Below are 21,021 nucleotides of genomic sequence, written 5' to 3' on the forward strand. Positions count from 1 at the left end.
AAGCGATTAGGTCATATCTCTAAACAGAGAATTCAGCGGCTTATGTCAGACGGTATTCTTGGATCCCTTGACTTGTCGGACTTTCAAGTCTGCATTCAGTGTATCAAGGGTAAGCAAACAAACAAAAGGAATTTTCACGCGAAAGAGCTAAGGATGTCTTAGAACTAATTCATACTGATATATGTGGTCCTTTCCCTTCAGGTTCTTGGAATGGACAACGGTATTTTATTACGTTCATAGACGATTACTCGAGGTACGGCTACCTTTATTTGATTCATGAGAAATCTCAATCTCTGGACGTCTTCAAGTCATTCAAAGCTGAAGTCGAACTTCAACTTGGAAAGAAAATTAAGGCTATCAAGTCTGACCGTGGTGGTGAATACTATGGTCGGTATGATGGATCAGGGGAACAACGTCCAGGGCCCTTTGCGCTTTTCCTCGATGAGTGTGGAATTGTTCCGCAATACACAATGCCGGGAAAACCCAGCATGAATGGAGTTGCAGAACGACGAAACCGGACTCTTAAAGATATGGTAAGGAGTATGATTAGTCATTCTTCTCTACGAGAGTCATTGTGGGGAGAGGCATTAAAGACCGCAGTTTATATCCTTAATAGAGTACCTAGTAAGGCAGTAGCTAAGACCCCTTATGAGCTATGGACTGGGAAAAAGCCCAGCATTAGGCACCTGCACATTTGGGGATGTCCAGCTGAAGCGAGACCCTATAGGCCTCATGAAGGTAAGTTGGACGCAAAGACAATTAGCTGCTATTTTATAGGGTACGCCGAACGCTCTTACGGGTATAAGTTTTATAACCCCATCACTAGAACAATTTTTGAAACGGGAAATGCAAGATTCCTTGAGGATGTAGAGTTTGGAGGGGAAGGAAACATAAGGAGTGTTGTCTTTGATGAAGAAACTGTTACTGACAATGATCAAGTCTTTGTACCTATTGTTGTTCCAGAAACAGATCCAGAAATTAACAATGATGTTATTCCTAACATCCCTCAAGAACAAGACAACGCCGAGTTTCTTCCTCAAGCACCACCTATAGTTCAAACTCAACAACCTCAAGAGCTGCCATTAAGAAGATCCACTAGAGAGAGGAAGTGTCCAATTTCGGATGATTATGTTATATTTCTTCAAGAACATGAGGATGGCATTGGTTTGACTGAGGATGATCCCATTAACTTTAGTCAAGCTATGCGAAGTTCAAACTCTCTTAAGTGGATTGATGCCATGAATGATGAGATGAAATCGATGACTGACAATGATGTTTGGGATCTCGTTAAATTACCCGAAGGAAAGAAACCCATTGGTTGTAAATGGATATTTAAAACCAAAAGGGATTCAAAGGGTAACATTGAGAGATATAAAGCTCGTCTTGTCGCCAAAGGTTTTACTCAAAAGGAAGGCATTGTTATAAAGAGACTTTCTCTCCGGTTTCTTCGAAAGACTCTCTTAGGATCATAATGGCATTAGTAGCTCATTTTGATTTAGAGCTGCATCAGATGGATGTAAAGACTGCGTTTCTAAATGGAAACATTGAAGAAACGATATATATGGTGCAACCAGAAAATTTTGTGTCAGGAGACCCAAAGTCTGTGGTTTGCAAACTTAAGAAATCCATCTATGGCCTTAAACAGGCTTCCCGTCAATGGTATTACAAATTTCATCAAGTTATATCCTCATTTGGTTTTGAGGCTAATCCAGTTGATAATTGCATATACCAAAAGTCCAGTGGGAGTAAATTTGTTTTCTTGGTATTATATGTAGATGATATCCTTTTGGCAAGCAACAATATAGGCTTATTGCACGAAACCAAGAGATTTCTCACAAAGAATTTTGAGATGAAAGATCTTGGGGACGCCTCCTTTGTCTTAGGAATTCAAATACTTAGAGATCGCTCTCGAGGTATTTTGGGATTGTCACAGAGGAGCTATATTGATACAGTTTTGGATAGATTCTCCATGAAAGACAGTAAACCAGGAGACACACCCGTTGCTAGAGGAGACAAATTTAGTCTCAATCAGTGCCCCACTACGGATCTTGAAAAGAAAGAGATGCATAAAGTTCCTTACGCTTCGGCTGTGGGGAGTCTTATGTATGCTCAAGTTTGCACTCGTCCCGACTTAGCATTCATTGTAGGAGTTCTTGGCAGATATCTGAGCAACCCTGGTATGCAGCACTGGATAGCAGTAAAGCGTGTAATGCGCTACCTGAAGAGAACTAGAGACTTCGTACTCACTTATCGAAAGTCAGATAACTTGGAGATCATTGGGTATTCTGACTCTGATTATGCGGGATGCCCGGATAGCAAACGTTCCACATCTGGTTACATCTTCCTCTTGGCTGGAGGAGCCGTTTCTTGGAAGTTTGCCAAACAGTCTTTAGTGGCTTCCTCTACCATGGCGGCAGAGTTCGTGGCTTGCTTTGAGGCATCAAATCATGCGAATTGGCTGCGGAACTTTGTCACAGGCCTACGCATCATTGGGAGCATCGAGAGGCCATTGAAGATTTATTGTGACAATAGTGCAGCTGTGCTCTACTCCAACAACAATATGAGTTCCACAAAGTCGAAATTTATCGACATCAAGTATCTTGTTGTGAAAGAGAGAGTTCAGGAAAAACAACTTTTGATAGAACATATAGGGACAGACTTAATGCTAGCTGACCCGCTAACCAAAGGTTTAACGCCTAAGGCTTTTCATGGGCATGTTGCTCGTATGGGTCTAGGTTTTGAGATTGCCTTAGATTAGTGGGAGTCTTTTCCTTATTTGTATTATGTTCTATATATTTTGGTACAAACATTATGTTATGTTTGATTTTTTGCAGAAATAAAACTTATTATAAGATATTATTGTTATAACAATATTAAGTTTTTGGTTATGTGCAAATATTTTAATTTTGAATTGCACCTAAGGAACTTCAGTTTGATCTCAATAAAGACACTTCAGTTGGACCAGTTGGAAATAGGCATGATTTAGAGATCACATTGCATGAAATTTCCATGCCACTCATCCATATCGATCTATGTCATCAAGTATATTGATGTGGTGGTCATCAGGGTTCCGTCACGTTATACGTCAGTAACGACAGCCGCGGTGGTCCCATTGTTGATGTATGAGGTGGACCAGATTGTAAAGTTGAAATCTAAAGATAAATAGCATTCGGATGCGCGCCTAAAGAACTATGATATAATTATTAACATATATTGCCCAAGTGGGAGATTGTTGGAATATTTTATATTATTCAATTATTATATTCCAATAATTATTATGTGGGCATATATATTTATATTAATTATATTAGCTATTTATCAATTAAGAGCCTAAATTGATTAAGTGGTCAAATAAAGTTAAAAGGCTATTAGATTTCTATTTAGAATTAATTAATTATTTAATTAGTTAGATATGGACTCAAATGGGTGGATGTCAGGATGACCCATTTCGGGATAATGGGAACCCTAATGGGCCATCACCCTATATAAGGCTATGGTCCCCAATACACCGTACGTAAGCAAACACTCTCTTCTCCCCATCTGAAGAGAATCAAGGCATCAGGGTACCGGTTGAGGAAGAACCAATCTAGCCACCATCTCTTTGTGTATCAGGATCACTGCAAAAGAACTTTTCATCATGGATCCAGGTATTCCTAAAGATCATCTTGTCGATCCTATAATTTTATACATGTTTCTATGACTGATTTGTTTCCGCACTAAAGTATATCTCATAATATGTTGAACATGTATATGTGTTTAATCCTAATTTAATGATTTAAATCTAACACCCTAATCTTAATGTAGTATATATAAGAGATAACCCAAAATAGAATAGCACAAAAAATTAAAGCAAATAGTTGATCATATAGAACTTATAAATCAAGTAAACTAATTTAAAGTTAAAGTTACTCTTGATTAATGACCAAAGTTGATAGATATCATATTATTTTGATAGGGTCATCATGATTCATAACATAACACTCTAGTGTTTTTTAAGAAATTTTCTAAACCAACGGGCAGAGAGCTTATGGTGTCTTTTAAGATTATCTTTGTAATCAACAAAGTTAATTCCAAAACGCACTGTGTATCCTGCACTCCATTTAAAGTTGTCCAAAAGTGACCATGCAAAATATCCTTCTACTTTAAGAAAATGATATAATTTCAGACACAAACACAAACACTGGATACAGACACATTGACACCAAAAATAATTTAAGAAAATGATATAATTTCCAGTGTAACTATAAGTGTTATGACGTGTTGCATCTCTGACACATAGAAACGCCTAATTTGAGTAGTGTTCGTGGTTGCTTCCACCCTAGAAGGGTCTATTTGCATACAAAATTCTTAGGGATACCTTCCACACAATTCTGTAAGTATCCATGAGTGCCTCTTCAAGTGGTAGTCAGGGGCGGAGCCCCTCATGGGCTGGACAGGGCCATGGCCCGCCCCAACATTTTAATTTTTTTTTTCATATATATGTCTTCTAGCGGCGGTTTTTATACTATTTAGCGGCGGGTTAAAACCCCGGTAAATACTACGTGTAGTTTGTTTTCCTCAAGTTTTGCGGGGGTTTCTATCTCCATTACTGGACAACCCAAAATTATTTAACTGCTTTCCATTTTGCAGGGGTTATAAACCCCCTCTATTTGGAATTGTTAGATGATTTATATATTTTTTTAAAAAATGTGTAATTTATTTTGTAATAAAGTTCTTAAATTTTTATTTAAAATAGAGTTTTAGTGTATACAAATTCATGTTTGATCAATCTTTTGTTAATTTTTTTTAAAGAGATTCATATAATACTATAAACATAAATACAAGAATTAATTAAAAAGAATCAATTTTACACATGAATTGACATAAAATATATTTCATAATATATTTTTAAAATTTATTTATTAAAAATTGTAATGGTTCATATTTGGACTATTTTTATATATTCAAATTAGATACATCCTTAAATATGATATGCTTTTATATATATATATATATATATATATATATATATATATATATATATATATATATATATATATATATATATATATATATATATTTCATAAGAATTTAAAGTTTGTAAAAAAAAAATGTAATTGAAGTATTACCATTTTCTGTTATGTAAATCAAAGGGTTGTGTTAGAATATAGAAAATATTATATTATTTGTTGAGAAAATATCTCTATGATTTGGTTTGTTTATTCTTAGCCCTATAATAAAGGGATTTAGTTTAGATTTAAGTTTATTCACTTGGTTATAAATACCAAGGTAGTCATACTATTTTATTCATGTAAATAGTAATGTAAATATTGTAATTAGGGTTATTGACAAGTATCAATAATATTCATTGTTCCTTGTTATTTTCTCCTATTCTTTCACCTAAATTTCCCAAATTTCAACAGGTTGTTATACTTTAATTTGTCTTTGTGTACAAAAGTAGCTCCTGAATTCCCTTTGGATAAATAAATAACCAAGGTGAAGCAGCCTGTATTAAATGACATTTCTTTGTTATTCATCAAACAATTAAATCATAGAAACAAAAAACATTTTATTATATAAACGTCAAAAAACTCCACAAGTACACGTACACACACATTCATATCAAATATGTAACAACAACGGAAAGAGAGTTATACTCACCCTTGGTCCAATTGGTCTCCCGTTTCGCTCACCTGTCATAAGTCAAAATAAAAAAAACATTTTACATAAAAAAAAAAGGAATTATCATTTTTTTTCTTGGAATAAAAATTATAAATTAGTAGCAAACATTAATTCTTCATTAGGAGTTATGATCAAAGTGTTCTTACTTGTTAAATTGACATGAGTATCTTTGTAATAGGTAGGTTTGCTTGTGTCATTTTTTGAATGTGGTATATTAGCAACAAAAGTGGAGCGGTAGTAATTGATTCCAATAAAATCATATGAGCCAATAAGCATCTTGGATTGCTTTTTAGTGAACTTTGGTAATCGTTTTCCTACTAAAGACACCATGCTTAGTGGATACTTTCCTTTTGTCAATGGCTCCATAAACCTGTAAACAAATCATTAATTACAAGCATGAAGAATAACATAAACAATAAACATTCATAAAAAGAAAATTTTAAACTGTGTCCGCAATTAAATCGTAATCCATGATTTTGCGGACAAATGCAACATTGCACTCGCAGAGATAAAATAACCTTAACATTGTAGCCAAAATTTAATTGTTGTGCACTGTCAGTGTGAAATTATTTTACACATGCATCAAATAATATATTGTCACATCATTTAATGAATGTGATACGCAATATTTTAAAACACATTATATGATCTATCAATAATAATTAAATTCCTATAAAACGTTGCACGAATAAAGTAGAGTAGAATGTAACAACTTACCATCCAAACATGAAATCAAGAGCGCGATGGGCCGCTTGATGATCTAATATGTCATTTGAGAATGGTAGAAACCAAAGACTATTTAAGGTGATTCCTATTGAACCATTTTGAGAATCCTGCTCATATTCAAGTAAATTAATGTTTTAGACAATCCTAACAAAAACAAGATTTCTAAATTACTAATAATGTTAATGGATTTTTAGTGTTGTGTACCTAGTACTTGGTTCTATAAAGTTTGACAGCAGCTGCATGAGCAAGGAGTTGGTTGTGTGAGGTTATGTAGGGTACTTTTGTACCTAAAGTACTGTGAGAATGTGGCTCATTAAGTGTAATCCAATGCTTCACTCTGTCTCCAAATTCCTTGAAACATAGCTCGACATAGTCCCGAAAATCATTTCTAGATAGAAATTCAACAATCAAACCTTAAATCACTAGGATGTCTCGACCGTATGAAAACGACGTCATAATACTCTATCATAGATCATGATTATAGAAATTCAACACTGCTAATGCTAATTAAAATTCAACTTACCTAAGTATTCATCGATTTATTATTGCTTGAACGAAAATTTGTGCTGAGAGACTTACATAATATCAGGGCTCGAGAAACCATTGTACTCGTCTTGTAAGGCTTGAGGAAGATCAAAATGGAAAAGTGTCACAAATGGTACAAGACCTGGATCAATAATTTTATCAATTTATATTACTATATGATTATGAACATAATCAATATGATTTTCTCCTCAATCCATTTTATAAGAAACAACTCAATTTTTAGATTCATTAAATAATTGATGTATCTGGTCTATAATATAGACTACATACATCAATTATTTCTTATAGAGTATATGGATTATGCATTACCATTATCAAGTAGCTCATTGATTAAGTTGTTGTAATATTTGATTCCTTCTTTGTTTATACCTGCACTTACTTTTCCTTCTGCATATTGATTAGAGTTGTTAATGACATAATGTAAATGAAATATTCAACTAGATGAAACTCTTTAAAGATGTGACTAAATTCAACATTTGCTATTACTTGGCAATATCCTTGGCCAAGAGATGGAGAATCTGTATGCATCTGTATTCATATACTTCATGATTGCAACATCATCCTATTAATATAAGATGAAAAAAATGGTTAACACATATAGTAGAGCCTCATAAGGTATTAAAGGTAATTAAAATATATGAAAATTTTCTCATTCAGTATCTTAAATTAATTTCAAGTAACATTTTAATCCATTAATTTTCTATATGATCCTTTACGTTTATGGTGGAAATAAGTTGGACTCAAACTCGGCCTATTATTCTCATTTTTAGGCGTAAGTCAGATATTTTTAAAAGTCCGATATTATTCTCAACTATTTTTAACCTTAATTCAAATCAACTGACCAATCTTTTCTAGATGATGAAATTTGACATACAAAAGTTACAATGAAGTAAAATTTACAAGAACAAGAGAATGTTGTAACAATTTGATATATCCTATTGGATGTACCTTATAACGATGATAGTGATCAACAGCTACATCTCCATTACTTCTGTCCAATATTTTGTCTGTATGCAATTACACCAATTAATGCAAATTTTTCTCAAGAAACACTTTCTCCTTATAATAAAGTGACAAATAGAATATTGTCAATTTAATTACCAAAAAAAGTAGAACATGCAAATTTTACGGACTAAAGAGAAGCTTCATTCAGTGTATATATGCTGCGTTCAGACTAGAAAATAATGCGAGATTTTCGTTCAAGTGGGATGCTCCACTTGTAGTGACTTGAATTTCTTTTATCAATGAGATTTTTTATTTTTTTTCATAACAATGAGATCCATTTTTATCCCACTTTAATATCTATCTCTCACTTAATAAAAACAAAATATTTGCCTCTCACATAAATGAACAATAAATATATCATAACTAAATGGAGCAAAGTCAAATTCAATGTTTTCAGAAGGGTTGAGCATCAGTCGTGTTTGGTCGAGTTTGAGTAAAAAAAATTTAAATCGATAAAAATTGCAACTTCTTAATTTGAACTTAATTTCGACAGTCTACATTCGATTTGTTAAGGTGTACTGGTAGAACAGGTCAATTCATTGATCCATAAATTTCTATTCTCCAAATAATTCAAACTTGGTACACAAGACAATAAAAAAAAATAGAAGAATTAAATGAACAACAAAGAAGGTGATATGCAATTGCTTTGTTTGAATTTGTAGATCTATAGACAATAATAGATCAACTAGCTAGATGATAAGTGAAAATTAAAATAGATGTGAAAATTAAAATAGACTTAAAATATTAGTATATATTTTACACTTTCTTCTTCAATATATTACAAGGTTGTAACATATAACATTTCTCTCATCTATCAAATATGAATAAAAACAAAAAAAAAAACCAAGAGTATAAGAGAGAGAAGTGGCTAACAAAATCGAAGACAAAAAATAATTTGCATTTTAATAGTTGTTCAGTCGGCTTCGATTATCAAAATATAAATTTTATAGAACTGCACCCGTCCGTATGTAATCGTTCACAATTGTTTTTTCACAATGTTGAGTCGAGATCCGACCCACACCCGATTGGAGGCTTCCATGTGTTGGTAGTTATGTCAATTTTAAGTAAGATTGCAGATCTCTACTCAGCCCTAATTTTGAGACATAATAAGAGACACACTGCATCTTAGTAGAGCCATAAAAGGAACTCCAATTGCCAAGGATAAATTTTCTTCCAACCCTCGTGATTCTTTTTCACCCTCCAATATTCCAATTTTGTCCTTGCAGAAAAATTCGATACGCAGAAATCAAATTTTTCTAGTGAAAATTCAGAGAAAATTCGGTAAACAGAACCCAAATTTTTTTTTCAAGGCAAAAAAAATTCGATAAACAGAAACTAATTTTTTTATCGAAGGGAAAAATTTGAAATCCAAGGGGTGAAAAAGAATCACGGGGAATTCGAAAAGTATTTATCATTGCCAAGCCTCTGCATTTGGACCTCTACAATTGGGCCATTTTATATATGAGGCCCAAAATACTTTAAAACTAAATAACTAGCTTCTCATTTATACAAGTCTCAAATATATTAAGTTCCTTAAATTTAAAGTTGTTTCCAAGGGACAAATTCATTTCGGGAAAATTAAATTTTAAGAAAAAGAATTTGGGGGAAAAAAGTTTTTTATATTTTTTTTCAGTTTGGAATAAAACAATTTCAATTTATCTTTTTTTGGAATTTTTTCTAAAACTATTATTCTTGAAAAAAAAAAGTTCTTGAACTTGAATATTATTTTGCAAGATTAGAAAATAAATGAATAAACTTTAACCCTTGGGACCAACTTTAGATATTTATGAGTAGTTTATTTGCAAGGAAGGAAAACAAAAACACATTTAAACTACTTTTTGTTTTTGGTACTCAATTCCTATAAGACGGTTTAAACATATTCTGATCTTAATATTACCAAAAATAAGTATAAAAAAAAGTAATTGTTATTTTGGTACACCTTATATTTGGTACACCTTATATTGTACAGTAGAATTTAATATAAAAATTTGTTACCCGGATATTTATGAGTATAATTGTCCCAAATACTTTGTCCTTCCGCCTTCATTTGCAGCACCTTCATACTACATTATGTACACAAAAAACAAACAATAAATATTTACTATCACATTATTTTTTGAGGTAATGTTTACTATCACATTAAAAGCATGTGAATATAACACAATTCACCTGGTAAGAGGATGAACCGGTGCCAAAAATGAAACCTTTAGGAAAAGTGCTACGGTTTAGAGAAGAAGTGTCAACAAGTGTAGTAGCAGCCATTATTGGAAAATAGGAGCTAATAATAAGAGCCAAGACACATATATAGTGACTAAATGCCATGCCCATATGAAATTGTGATTGAATTACAGTTATAATTATTGGTGAAAATTAATATTTAAGCTAAGGAACTTGATTATTTTTCAAGATGAAAGGAATATATATATGTATATATAGGAAATTAAACTAGGACTTGTACATGAGAAGAGACATGACATGAGCTAGAATTGAAAATTAGAGTATGTTTTTCGTATGCCCACTCCTTTGGAGTATAACACTCCATCCCTCTATAAGTTTGAAAGACTTATTTCATAAGTCAATAACTAATATAGTTTAATTTCTCTCGGCAAGAATCTGCTTGTTAAAAATAACAGATAACTTATAAGTTAAATTATAGTGAATATTTATAAGTTGGTTAATTAAATTAGTTTATAAATATGAAATTGCATACTCCATAAAATATAGAGTAAATTACATTCCGTTCTTTTGAGATATTAAATTATACTACCATTTCCTCCGTGTTAAAGTATATGTTTTCCTTTTCTCTTATACAAAATATATTAGAAAAAATCACACTCTCTTGAAATAAACTTGAATTTCATTCATATAGTTTCTGAAGGAAACAAATTTGTTTTAAATACATAATGCATATCCATTCGATCTAAAATCCATAGTCCAAATCAATTAAAATTGATTTTGTAAAAATGAAAATATAAGTTTTCTGATGTCAAATCGATAATTGATACCTATAGGTTAACATCCAAGGTGTAAATAGAATTCGTCGAAAATTATGTATATAAATTTTTATATTCATTCAATTATTGAATAATCTGTTATATATTTAGGATAATTACACACGAACGAAAGGTAGACGAGCAATAAGCTACGCTGTTAAACCTTTTTATATAGCAAAATCAATCTTTCGAAACACTATATCCACATACCTATGGGACACAATATTGCTATGCATCATGACCCTTTTAATTCTATTGAGTTCCACAACAACTAATGCTAAAAAGCCAAAAGTGTCAAATAAAAATGGTACATAAATTCAAAGCCAAGATAATAAAAGCAAACAAATGAATTGTAAAGTAAACAACTACAGGTTGAAGAAATTGGAAGAGCTATAATTTCTCTCTTCCATGAGAGCTTGACATCTTCATTTGGTTTCATTGTTGTGAGAGACATTTTGTAATTTCATATCACTTTATTCAAATCCTAAGTTCATTTAAACAAAACACCTTTCTGGATTTGATTTTTGGAGGAAATTCTTGAACCAATGTGCCGATAGTTTTCGGTGTCTTTTCAAGTCGTTTTCATAATCCACGAAGACGAGTCCAAATCGCAAGCTGAAGCCAGATTCCCATTCATGGTTATCCAACAATGACCATGCGAAATATCCCTTTACATTCACACCATCCCTATTATGCATAAAGGTCAATAAAAGGTAAATGTAAGAAGAAAAGATAGAAAACATGCATAGGAATAAAAATATTGTAATTTGAGGCTGTTCTCATAAAGCATTACTTACCTGATTGCACTTTGAACAGAGTAAAGATGACGATAAAAGTAGTCAATTCTGTAAGTATCTAAAAGGGATTCTTCAAGCGGTAATGATGGATCGTTGAACTCATCGCGACCTATCAATTGATTTTGTTAGACTTTCATTAGCTTTACTAATATTACAATATTATGCATACAATATCTTCGAAATTAAGAAGTATTACCATTTTCAGTAATGTAAATTATGGGATCATCGTACATATTCTTGACGTAAAGCAACAGTTTTCGAAGTCCTTGCGGATAAATGCATAACCAACTAGAAGCAGACTGCATATAATAATTATAAGTCAAGCTATCTTTATATTTTAGAAATAATCTTTTGGAGCATAAAAGCTTAAAATGAAAAGCATTGAAATTATGAAATACATACCATTGGACCAAGGGGCTTGCCATTAACTTGAACTGTCAATGAGAAAAAGAAGAAAAACCATGCTTAGATATGTTTCTTTCAATTCTGTTAAGCAATTAATTAGAACTGAATTATTTAGTGCAAGCATATAATTAAGTTGATGATTACATGTAGCATTAATAAGAGAATCGGTTTGTATGGCTGGTCTGGCATCGCGTAAGTGAGGTGCATCAGTGGCATAATAGGATGAGTAATAGTTTAGGCCCAGAAAATCGAAGGACCCTTTTAGATCCTCGGATTCTTCTTTGGAGAACTTCGGTAGTCGGCTTCCCACCAAAGATCGCATGCTTTTTGGATAGTTTCCTTTTGTGATTGGATCCATAAACCTATAGCAAAATGCAAATTCAATCAAAATAATGAAATAGCACACAGAGTTAACCTAAATCATCGGTTAGTGATCATTACCATCCAAACATGAAGTCGAGGCCTCGATGTGCAGCATCAACATCTGCTTTCTCTTTAGAGGCCGGCTCATACCAGTGAGAGAGTAAGGTAATCCCTATTATACCCTTTTGAGATTGCTGCATTTTGGTTATATAGTTAGCAATAGAAAGTAACTATGTGTACTTTTGTTCCTACTTGATCTTTCTATTAGAGATGTTCAAGTTTTATGTTAGTTGAATTTCAAGGCATAAAGATTCAGTGTCGAATTTGAATACCGTTTTGCTTTTAAAAACAGAATACCTGATACTTGATCTTGTATAGTTTTGTAGCAGCGGCATGAGCAAGAAGTTGGTAATGCGCAGTCAAATATGGTTCTGTCCCCGAATCACCTCCTAGGCAATTCAGATTTAACCAATCTGAACACCGACCCGGTGCAAACTTTCCATATGCATAAGCATTCATGCTCACACTCCATGGTTCATTCAAAGTAATCCAATGTTTCACCCTATCACCAAATTCCTTGTAACAAAGTTCAGCATAGTCCCTAAAATCATCGCTACAACCACGCAAATTACATACGTTAATCAATTGATTAGATTTACTGCTACCTTTCTCGAAATAGTGTCTGTCATAAAGAGATAGTTCGAGATGGAAAATTGGCTTCACTCACACAATGTTACGGCTTAAAAAACCGTCATACTCATCCTCTAAGGCTTGGGGAACGTCCCAATGAAAAAGTGTCACATATGGTTGCAAACCTGCGTTGTTGACAATGAAAATTTATGATTAACACCGACGTGATTCATGAATATGAAAATAAGCAAATAAAAATTGGTGAATCTTAACCATTAGCCAATATTTCGTTGATGAGATTGTGGTAGTAGTTTATTCCCTCACGGTTTATGCCTCCACTGAGCTTTCCTTCTACAAATAGTCGATACGAAAGTTATAATCGTTACGATAAATCGCCAATATACAAAGAGGAATGTTAACCAAAATACGACTTACTTGGTAGGATTCTAGACCAAGAAATCGAAAATCTATACGCATCCATATTCAAATCCTTTATGGTTGCAATATCTTCCTAAAATACATAGAACAATCAATTATGACTCTAAATTACGTTACATTTGTATTTTATATATATGTCTGCAAAACTAAAATCTGGACTATACCTTGTATCGATGGTACGCGTCGCAAGCTACATCTCCATTAGCTCGATCTCTTATTTTTTCTGCAAGTTATTTCAAATATGAGGAATCTATACATGTTATTTAAACCTTACCAAATACAAAATTTTATGAACTTTTTTTTTACTCAAAATAGTCTATTAATATGTAGGACGGTGTTTCTTTATTAAAATATGATGTATATTTTTTATTTTTTTTATCATTGTAGTAATAACTTTCTACATATTTTTCAAGTATTTTTTTTTTTCCTTTTGTTGAGGTAAGAGCCTGAATCCCCATATTGCTACACATACTTGCATCTGCCACTATCAGGGCATTCTAGACTATGTATGGTACAACCTTTTTTTTTAGCTTCTTCAATTCTTCTTTAAGTCTCAAACACTAAATTGAACTTTTGGCAAGCTTATGCGGACCATTTTTCATGCCTTCCGCATTTTTTTTATATTATATTTTCATATTCGCAAAAGAGCAAGTACGAGACAGAACAGTACAATACAAAACAAGATAGTATAGGACAAAACTATATGGGAGAAAGATATGGTGATAATATTTTTTATATTCGAAAATAAAATGAGTATTTTCGTATTTTTTATAGTTGTACTATGGACAAAAAGTTGTCATGTAATTCAGCGAGGGACAAAAATTCTTGTTTTTGTCATGATCATTGCTACATATTTTGTACAGCCCCATAACTAGTTTCCAAATGAAACAGGGTACAACAACTGTTGTCTAGTCCCTTATTTTTTAGTAGATCAAACGCACGTCACAAATTTTATTCTACTAGGCATTATTCTTTGGTTTTTTTAAAAAAAAATTAAAAATGATCAAATTTAAATATGATTTCGAACCCGCATCCATTCGATGAAAAATGATATTTTAGGCCACAAAAACAAACTTATTCTTTTTAAAAACTTAGCTTTTCTATATCTTTATAAATTCACTTTTAACTTCTCTATTAAGTTTTTTGTTTAAATAAAACATAATTATTTTTATCAACAAAAAATGCACAATGTTCAATTGTTTTCAAATAATTTTTAAAAAAAAGACATACAATATTTTTCAATTAAAACATCAAATCAGTCTCCGACTTTGTGACACACTTTTAAATCATTATCTGATTTTATGAATATTTTAAAAAGATCTATATGATTTTGTTAAATTTTACTCATATTAAACAAATTGATAGTAAGTTATAAATATAGTGACTTAATTAACAGTAAGTGGTTAAATATAAGGATCCATTTGATATAGTTTAATAGAGTCACAGACTTTTTGAAAAGGTCCTATAAAACTAGAGACTGAAAAATGACATTAAAACCACATGTTGTCCGATAAGTACATCTTGGATGGTAAAAAGTCGTAGAATTTTTTTTTGATATGTTGTAGGTTGGAACTCACAATATCCCTATTATCTGCACTTAGTATGCGTTAATTTTGGAAGAAAAAATGACATTCATATTTTTAAAATTGAAAAAAAAAAACCCAAGTAACTAATAACAACCTGGGTATTCATGAGTGAAAGTATCCCAAATACTTGGTCCTTTTCCACCTTCAAATGCTCCACCTTCATACTACACAAAATAACAAAAAATTAATCATACACAAAATTCTACATTGCACATTATTACATAGATAATAACGGTTATTGAAACCAATAATAATAATAATAATAATAATAATAATAATAATAATAATAATAATAATAATAATAATAAAAATAATAAAATTAAAAGATTGTTGCTCCAACCTGGAATGCAGAAGAGGCTGTTCCAAAAATAAAATCCGGCGGAAAACTACTCCGATTAAAATCGGAGAAGTCTTGAAGACGAAGAGGAAGAGCAAGAGGATCAACAGCATTTGTAGTAGTAATAATGGATAAAACAAAGAATAATAACAGAAACACGTTGAAATCAAATGTTACCATTTTAATTCTTAATTCTGGTTTTTACAAAGTGAATGAAATTCAGTATAAGAGGAATGAGAAAATTTTCTTCACTAAAATTTTATAAAGAAAAAAATGATCAATTCGGTAGCTAGTTTCTTAATTGAAGTTTATGTAGCTTAGATTTGAAGTAATGAACGTGATTGTTTTGCGGGGTCTTTGTTGAGTTCAATTTGTGATTCATTTTACTAAATATACATTCGATTGTTTCAATTTATAGTTTTTTCTTTTCTTAAGTGAATATTTGTTTCTACAAAGTCAAATCAAATTACGTACAACATTGTTTGTAATTGTAACCAAAACAAAATTTCCCACGTTTTACTAGTGGATAGGGTTGACACGACATAATCCTTCCTCATGGAACATATCATATGCAATAGTTTTAAATTTTATGTCCGGTGTATGTGGATAAGGTGAAACTTTTATTTTGGAAAGTATTTTTAGATAAAAATTTTGACTCTCCATTCCTTTTATGAGTAGAGTATTCACCCTACTTTATGCTGGAATCAACAGAGTTTGTTGAGGTATCATGTTGGGTCTCCATGGATCAGGAGGATTAATTTGAGACCCTCTTGTGTTTTTGTCTTAATTACATGTGGTTGATCCTTGATTCTCTCTTTCTAAGAGTATTCTTCTTCTCGTTGTTGTGAGGGGATCTAGTTTGCAAGTTTGGCGTGCTCCTTATTTCTTACTTTAGAGATTGTTAGGTTTCGGTGGAGTGTATTTCTGATACCTTTAATTTTTTTAACTTTCTCTTATATTTTTTTTTTGTTTTTATTTATATAGAATTTATATGTCAGTAGTCTATCTTGACATACCTTATGCTTGTTTTTAGTTAATATATATCTCATTTTTGCTTGTTAAAAAAATAAAATTATATGCTATTAAAAAAGCCCCGGTAATAGTAAACTGAATTTTGGGATGCTAAAATTTCAAAATTTGGCCCATCTAAAATATATGTAAAATGAAAATAATAAATAAAGGGTTTGTCATTTTAAAAAACTCGTGATTTACTATGATATATTTATAATATATTAACCTTTAATTTTTAATTAGTGGTCTATAATAGTCACTTTATTTGGTAAAGTAAGTTGTTCAGGATTGGAATCCGTGGTGCATTGAGATTTGAGAGAGATATAAAACACCTGACTTCATAGACCAATTAAGTTCCATTTGGACCAAAAAATAAAAGGAAAACCAAGATCGATGAGAACAACCCTCCTAAGATATTCTTTTTCAAGACGAAGAAAACTCATAATATGTATATCCTTTATTTAACAAATCAAATGTCAATGACTACTTAATTTTCAACTAGAAAACAAGTTGACATGCAATTAAACAACTTTAATGTAAGTTGGTTTGCATGCAGTTTGGCTTTGTTTATATTACTATATATTACCCGAAGAAACATACATATCCACAACGATTTCAGTCATAAGCCACATCATTCATTGAAAGAATAATTATCACAAAGAACCATGCACGATCGTGCATACATGCATGGCGACACTGGTACATAAATAAAATTATAAAATCATGTGATAAATATTTATATCAATAAATATAAAAAATAATAAACATTTGTTAATGATACATACTATAAAAGAGATACTCTTATGTGGTCACGTAACCAAATAATTTGAGACTATTTGTAACTATTAAACATGAAAATATAAACACAAGACTCATTTTACGCTAATGGATACCAAGATTAAAATATAAGAGAAATATTAATTTAATATTTGTCACTAATGTATAAAATGAAGATATATTTAATAGGCAACATTTGTTTTTGATAATTATTATTATTTTTTTTTTTATTTCATTATTCATATTTGAGTATAATAATAGTACTAGTAAACAACATTATTCAAATACAATTAATTATATGTCATTCTGGTCATGGACGGATCCAGAAGCTTATCATACTGGGGGCCGAAAAATAGTAAAATAATAAAATTAATGAATTTATGTATAAAGATTATTTTTGTATACAATGTCGACGTGGTTTTTTTTTTTGTTACCATATTATAAGTATGAATTTTTCATCGTCATTTAACATTGATTATTCTCTATTGGAAAATATGTAAAGTACACAAAGTTAATTCTTCCCTCTCAATCGAATTTTTTAATTTATAACATACTAATATAATTGAATTTGTAGAATTAGAGTTAAAATTGAGTTGAATACATGTAACATATATACATGTAAGAAGGAGGGAGGGAGGGAGAGGCCTTGACCACTGCTTGTCACCCCCCACTTCCGTCCCTGATTTTGGTAGACATATAAAAGATGTTTTTTAAAGTTCGCAATATGATCATTTTGGCAAAATAAACTTCTAAAAAAAGGTTTAATTTTCCCTTTTTAAAGTACGGTGTGACCTGAACTTAACGTATGCTAGGACGTAACTCATGTAAACCGACATGGTATATTTCCACTCTTACCTATATATAAAGGAGATAAATAAAATTTTGATTCATCTTTTTTTTTTCTTTCAATTATACTCTTAATTTAAATGAAAAATTATCAAAAAAATTAAGAAATTAATATTGTTAAAATATGAGAATGAAGAAATGGAATATATATATCCAATCTTTTGATCAGCTATATCCTCCACATAGGCTTGTCGACAAAATCAAATCACAACTTTTTTTTTTTTTGATTACTAAGTCACAATTCTTTTGTTTGACAAGACAAATCACATAGTTGATTGATTCTATCAAAATAAACATGATACACATGACAACTATTGATGATGCGTCCGGGGCAAAACAAAAACAAATCGTACGTTTTCCGTTTTCAACAATTTCATGCGCATCAACAGTATATGTACGTATTGTCAAAAAAAAAACAGTATATGTACGTGCTTATCAAAAAAAAAAAAAAAACAGTATATGTACGTGGATTAAAAAAAAAAAAAACAGTATATGTACGTGTCCGTCAATCGTGGCTATGGTTTGAATAAATGTTAACATGCATATTGAATGGCCAAAACAATCTAGTCATTAACTAAATAATTTTTTTTGACAAAGTCATTAACTAAATAATTAGTCTTACAAAGATTATGAGTTTTTAGAATTTTTTTGTTAAAGAATTCGAATTTCTTTTGAAATAATCAATATTAATAGTGATCTTACCAGAGAGGACGACCGCACCGGCGTTGCTCCGTGAAAACCCCTGTTGAAATGGAGGGGGGTTGTGTACCTGCAGACATTCCGACGCTCAAGTCAGTAAGGTGGAGTGAAGGTTTTCTTGTGCTAATATATAGCCCCCAGCGCCGGGCCAAGGCCCTTGATGACATTTAATGGTCATCAAGTGACGGTCGAAAAACTGCTGGAAAGCTATGATAATCAGTTAATGTTCATCATTTCGGTGGATGGCCGTTACAATACATATTGGTATTATGACCGTTGGTATGTCGAACATATAGTCTGCGAGCAGCTTCTTACTGGGCCTTACTCGACAACTTTTACTCACAATTCCTTAATACTTTGGCTTCTAGGTCCAGTCCAGAACAAATAGTTAGTAATTAGTATTCTTAAATTTTGTTGTGAGTGAAAATCAAACCCCTAACCTCCTTATTATTAGACTCCCTATCTCATCTATTCTAACTACTAAATTATGGGTCAAACACTAAATTATCAAAATTTCTTCCTTTAAAAATCAGATGATTAATAAAAAAAATAAAAAATCATTTTGAAGATCACATTATACATTGTACTAACAAACATGTAGTCAAGTTGATGTGTCATTCCAATCTTGCCAGGTAATTATATGCTGAGAACGTACAATATGATTGTTACGTGTCACAAATTAGCATTTGGGAATTAATTGTCGTGGGGGAACGTTGAAATTTTCTCAACAAGCAACAAGCAATATGTAATGTAATATACCCCTACACAGCAGTTCATTTAGTGGTGATTGATACTGGATTTGGTACGGAGGATCATAATTTGATCTCTGCAACTGCGATTGAAAAGAGCTGGAATAACTTATGATAAAAATAACTCCGAAACAAATTATGCAGTTCAGGTAGCCGGATACGGGTAGTGAGAAGAAAAAAAAGTAATGTACTAATATAGAAGGTCAAAATGTCAAATATGGTTGTGGCTTTTAACACGCACTCCTATTGACACAGAAAAGTCACCACCTTCGAGTACGATTATGAATGATAATGTGGGGTCATTCTGGTTCTCTTTTATGCCACAACCACAAGTATAACAAAAATGAAGAATGTTAACTTGTGCCCTTAAAGCATATGTTAAGGAAGCAAAAATAGAAATTATTAAATGCTAATTTGTGCATTTTGACTTTTGAAACATTAAATTTCTTATATCATTAAATGATGAATTTCTATTTTAGTATATCTTAACATGTGCCCTAAGAGCACATGTTAACAAGACCCAACAAAAATTTATCATGTGATCTTCCTTTATCACATGAATTTGTCGAAATCAAGGACATGCATTTGATCTCAAAAGAGTAGTAGTCATATTCGAGACATACTCCATCTGCCCTATAACGTTTTAAATGTTTCCATGCATAATGTTGATAATTAATATTTTTAATTGTATAATAAATTTTTTTAAACTAACAATGATCAAATGTTTAGTTTAATGAGGAAACTCAACACTTTTTAATAATACTTAATACTGTACACCAAAGCATAACTCAAATGTTCAAGTTTGCATTGCTCTAAAACTATGAAGTATGGTACTTCTCGGATCATGTGTGTCCCGATATCGGACACACGTCATTGTCGGATACCGACACTTATAATTACATTGAATTGTGTCATTTTCTCAAATTATTGTTGGTGTCGACGTGTTTGTGTCATGTTCTGTGTTCGTGTCTGTGTTTGTGCTTCATTGCTCTAAAATAAGTTGATGTTTTTATACTTTATTGATATATTTCGGCACATATTTTTTGGTTTTATACTTCTGCATTAGTATTTTTTAAATTTTAGGTCCCAATTGAGCTCTAATATATTTCTTTAATTAAATTTTGGAATTTTTTGTTTATTAACCCGTGTTCATTTTTGCATGCCATAAATTGAGTTGTGTTAGAGCAACAACTTTAATCTTGAATCAGCCAAATTCAGACATTCTGTTGGTTATATTTGTTGACAATTAATATCGTTTTTATAATTTAATCCTTCAAAAGAGAGAATGTGTTAATGTGTTTTTAACGTATTTATTACAAATTGTAGAAAAATATGCACTATAATTATGCAAAGCTAAAGCTCTTTCTTTCTTTTCTTTTTAAATATTTTTATTAGGGGTCTGCCTGCCCTTGCTGTAGTGTAATGCATGGTTGACACATGAAGATTCCTCAT

At 31.5% G+C, this 21,021-nt stretch overlaps 1 protein-coding gene and 1 pseudogene across 1 annotated transcript; both read right to left on the bottom strand.

Annotated features, from left to right (window-relative positions):
- Positions 1 to 5,401: 5,401 nt before the first annotated feature.
- Positions 5,402 to 10,200, bottom strand: LOC123914737 (annotated as a pseudogene).
- An 860-nt stretch (positions 10,201 to 11,060) lies between these two features.
- On the bottom strand, positions 11,061 to 15,973 carry LOC123913804 (cyanogenic beta-glucosidase-like). Its single transcript, XM_045964664.1, has 13 exons — positions 15,491 to 15,973; positions 15,245 to 15,314; positions 13,729 to 13,787; positions 13,562 to 13,637; positions 13,400 to 13,477; positions 13,224 to 13,311; positions 12,854 to 13,109; positions 12,575 to 12,690; positions 12,278 to 12,495; positions 12,131 to 12,162; positions 11,925 to 12,027; positions 11,729 to 11,837; positions 11,061 to 11,618 (listed from the first exon to the last, which is right to left on the bottom strand). Exons 1-13 carry the CDS (start codon positions 15,665 to 15,667, stop codon positions 11,426 to 11,428), a joined length of 1,575 nt encoding a protein of 524 aa, XP_045820620.1. The 5' UTR covers positions 15,668 to 15,973; the 3' UTR covers positions 11,061 to 11,425.
- Between the last annotated feature and the right edge of the window lie 5,048 nt (positions 15,974 to 21,021).

Source organism: Trifolium pratense, linkage group LG3, assembly GCF_020283565.1.
Source record: "Trifolium pratense cultivar HEN17-A07 linkage group LG3, ARS_RC_1.1, whole genome shotgun sequence".
Taxonomy (NCBI): domain Eukaryota; kingdom Viridiplantae; phylum Streptophyta; class Magnoliopsida; order Fabales; family Fabaceae; genus Trifolium; species Trifolium pratense.

Coding starts and splice junctions, on each gene's coding strand:
- LOC123913804 (XM_045964664.1), bottom strand. CDS start 15,667: ATGGTAACATTTGATTTCAACGTGTTTCTGTTATTATTCTTTGTTTTA. Junction 13,638..13,728: donor ACGCGTACCATCGATACAAG/GTATAGTCCAGA, acceptor TATGTATTTTAG/GAAGATATTGCAACCATAAA. Junction 12,163..12,277: donor TTCTCTTATTAATGCTACAT/GTAATCATCAAC, acceptor TCTCATTGACAG/TTCAAGTTAATGGCAAGCCC.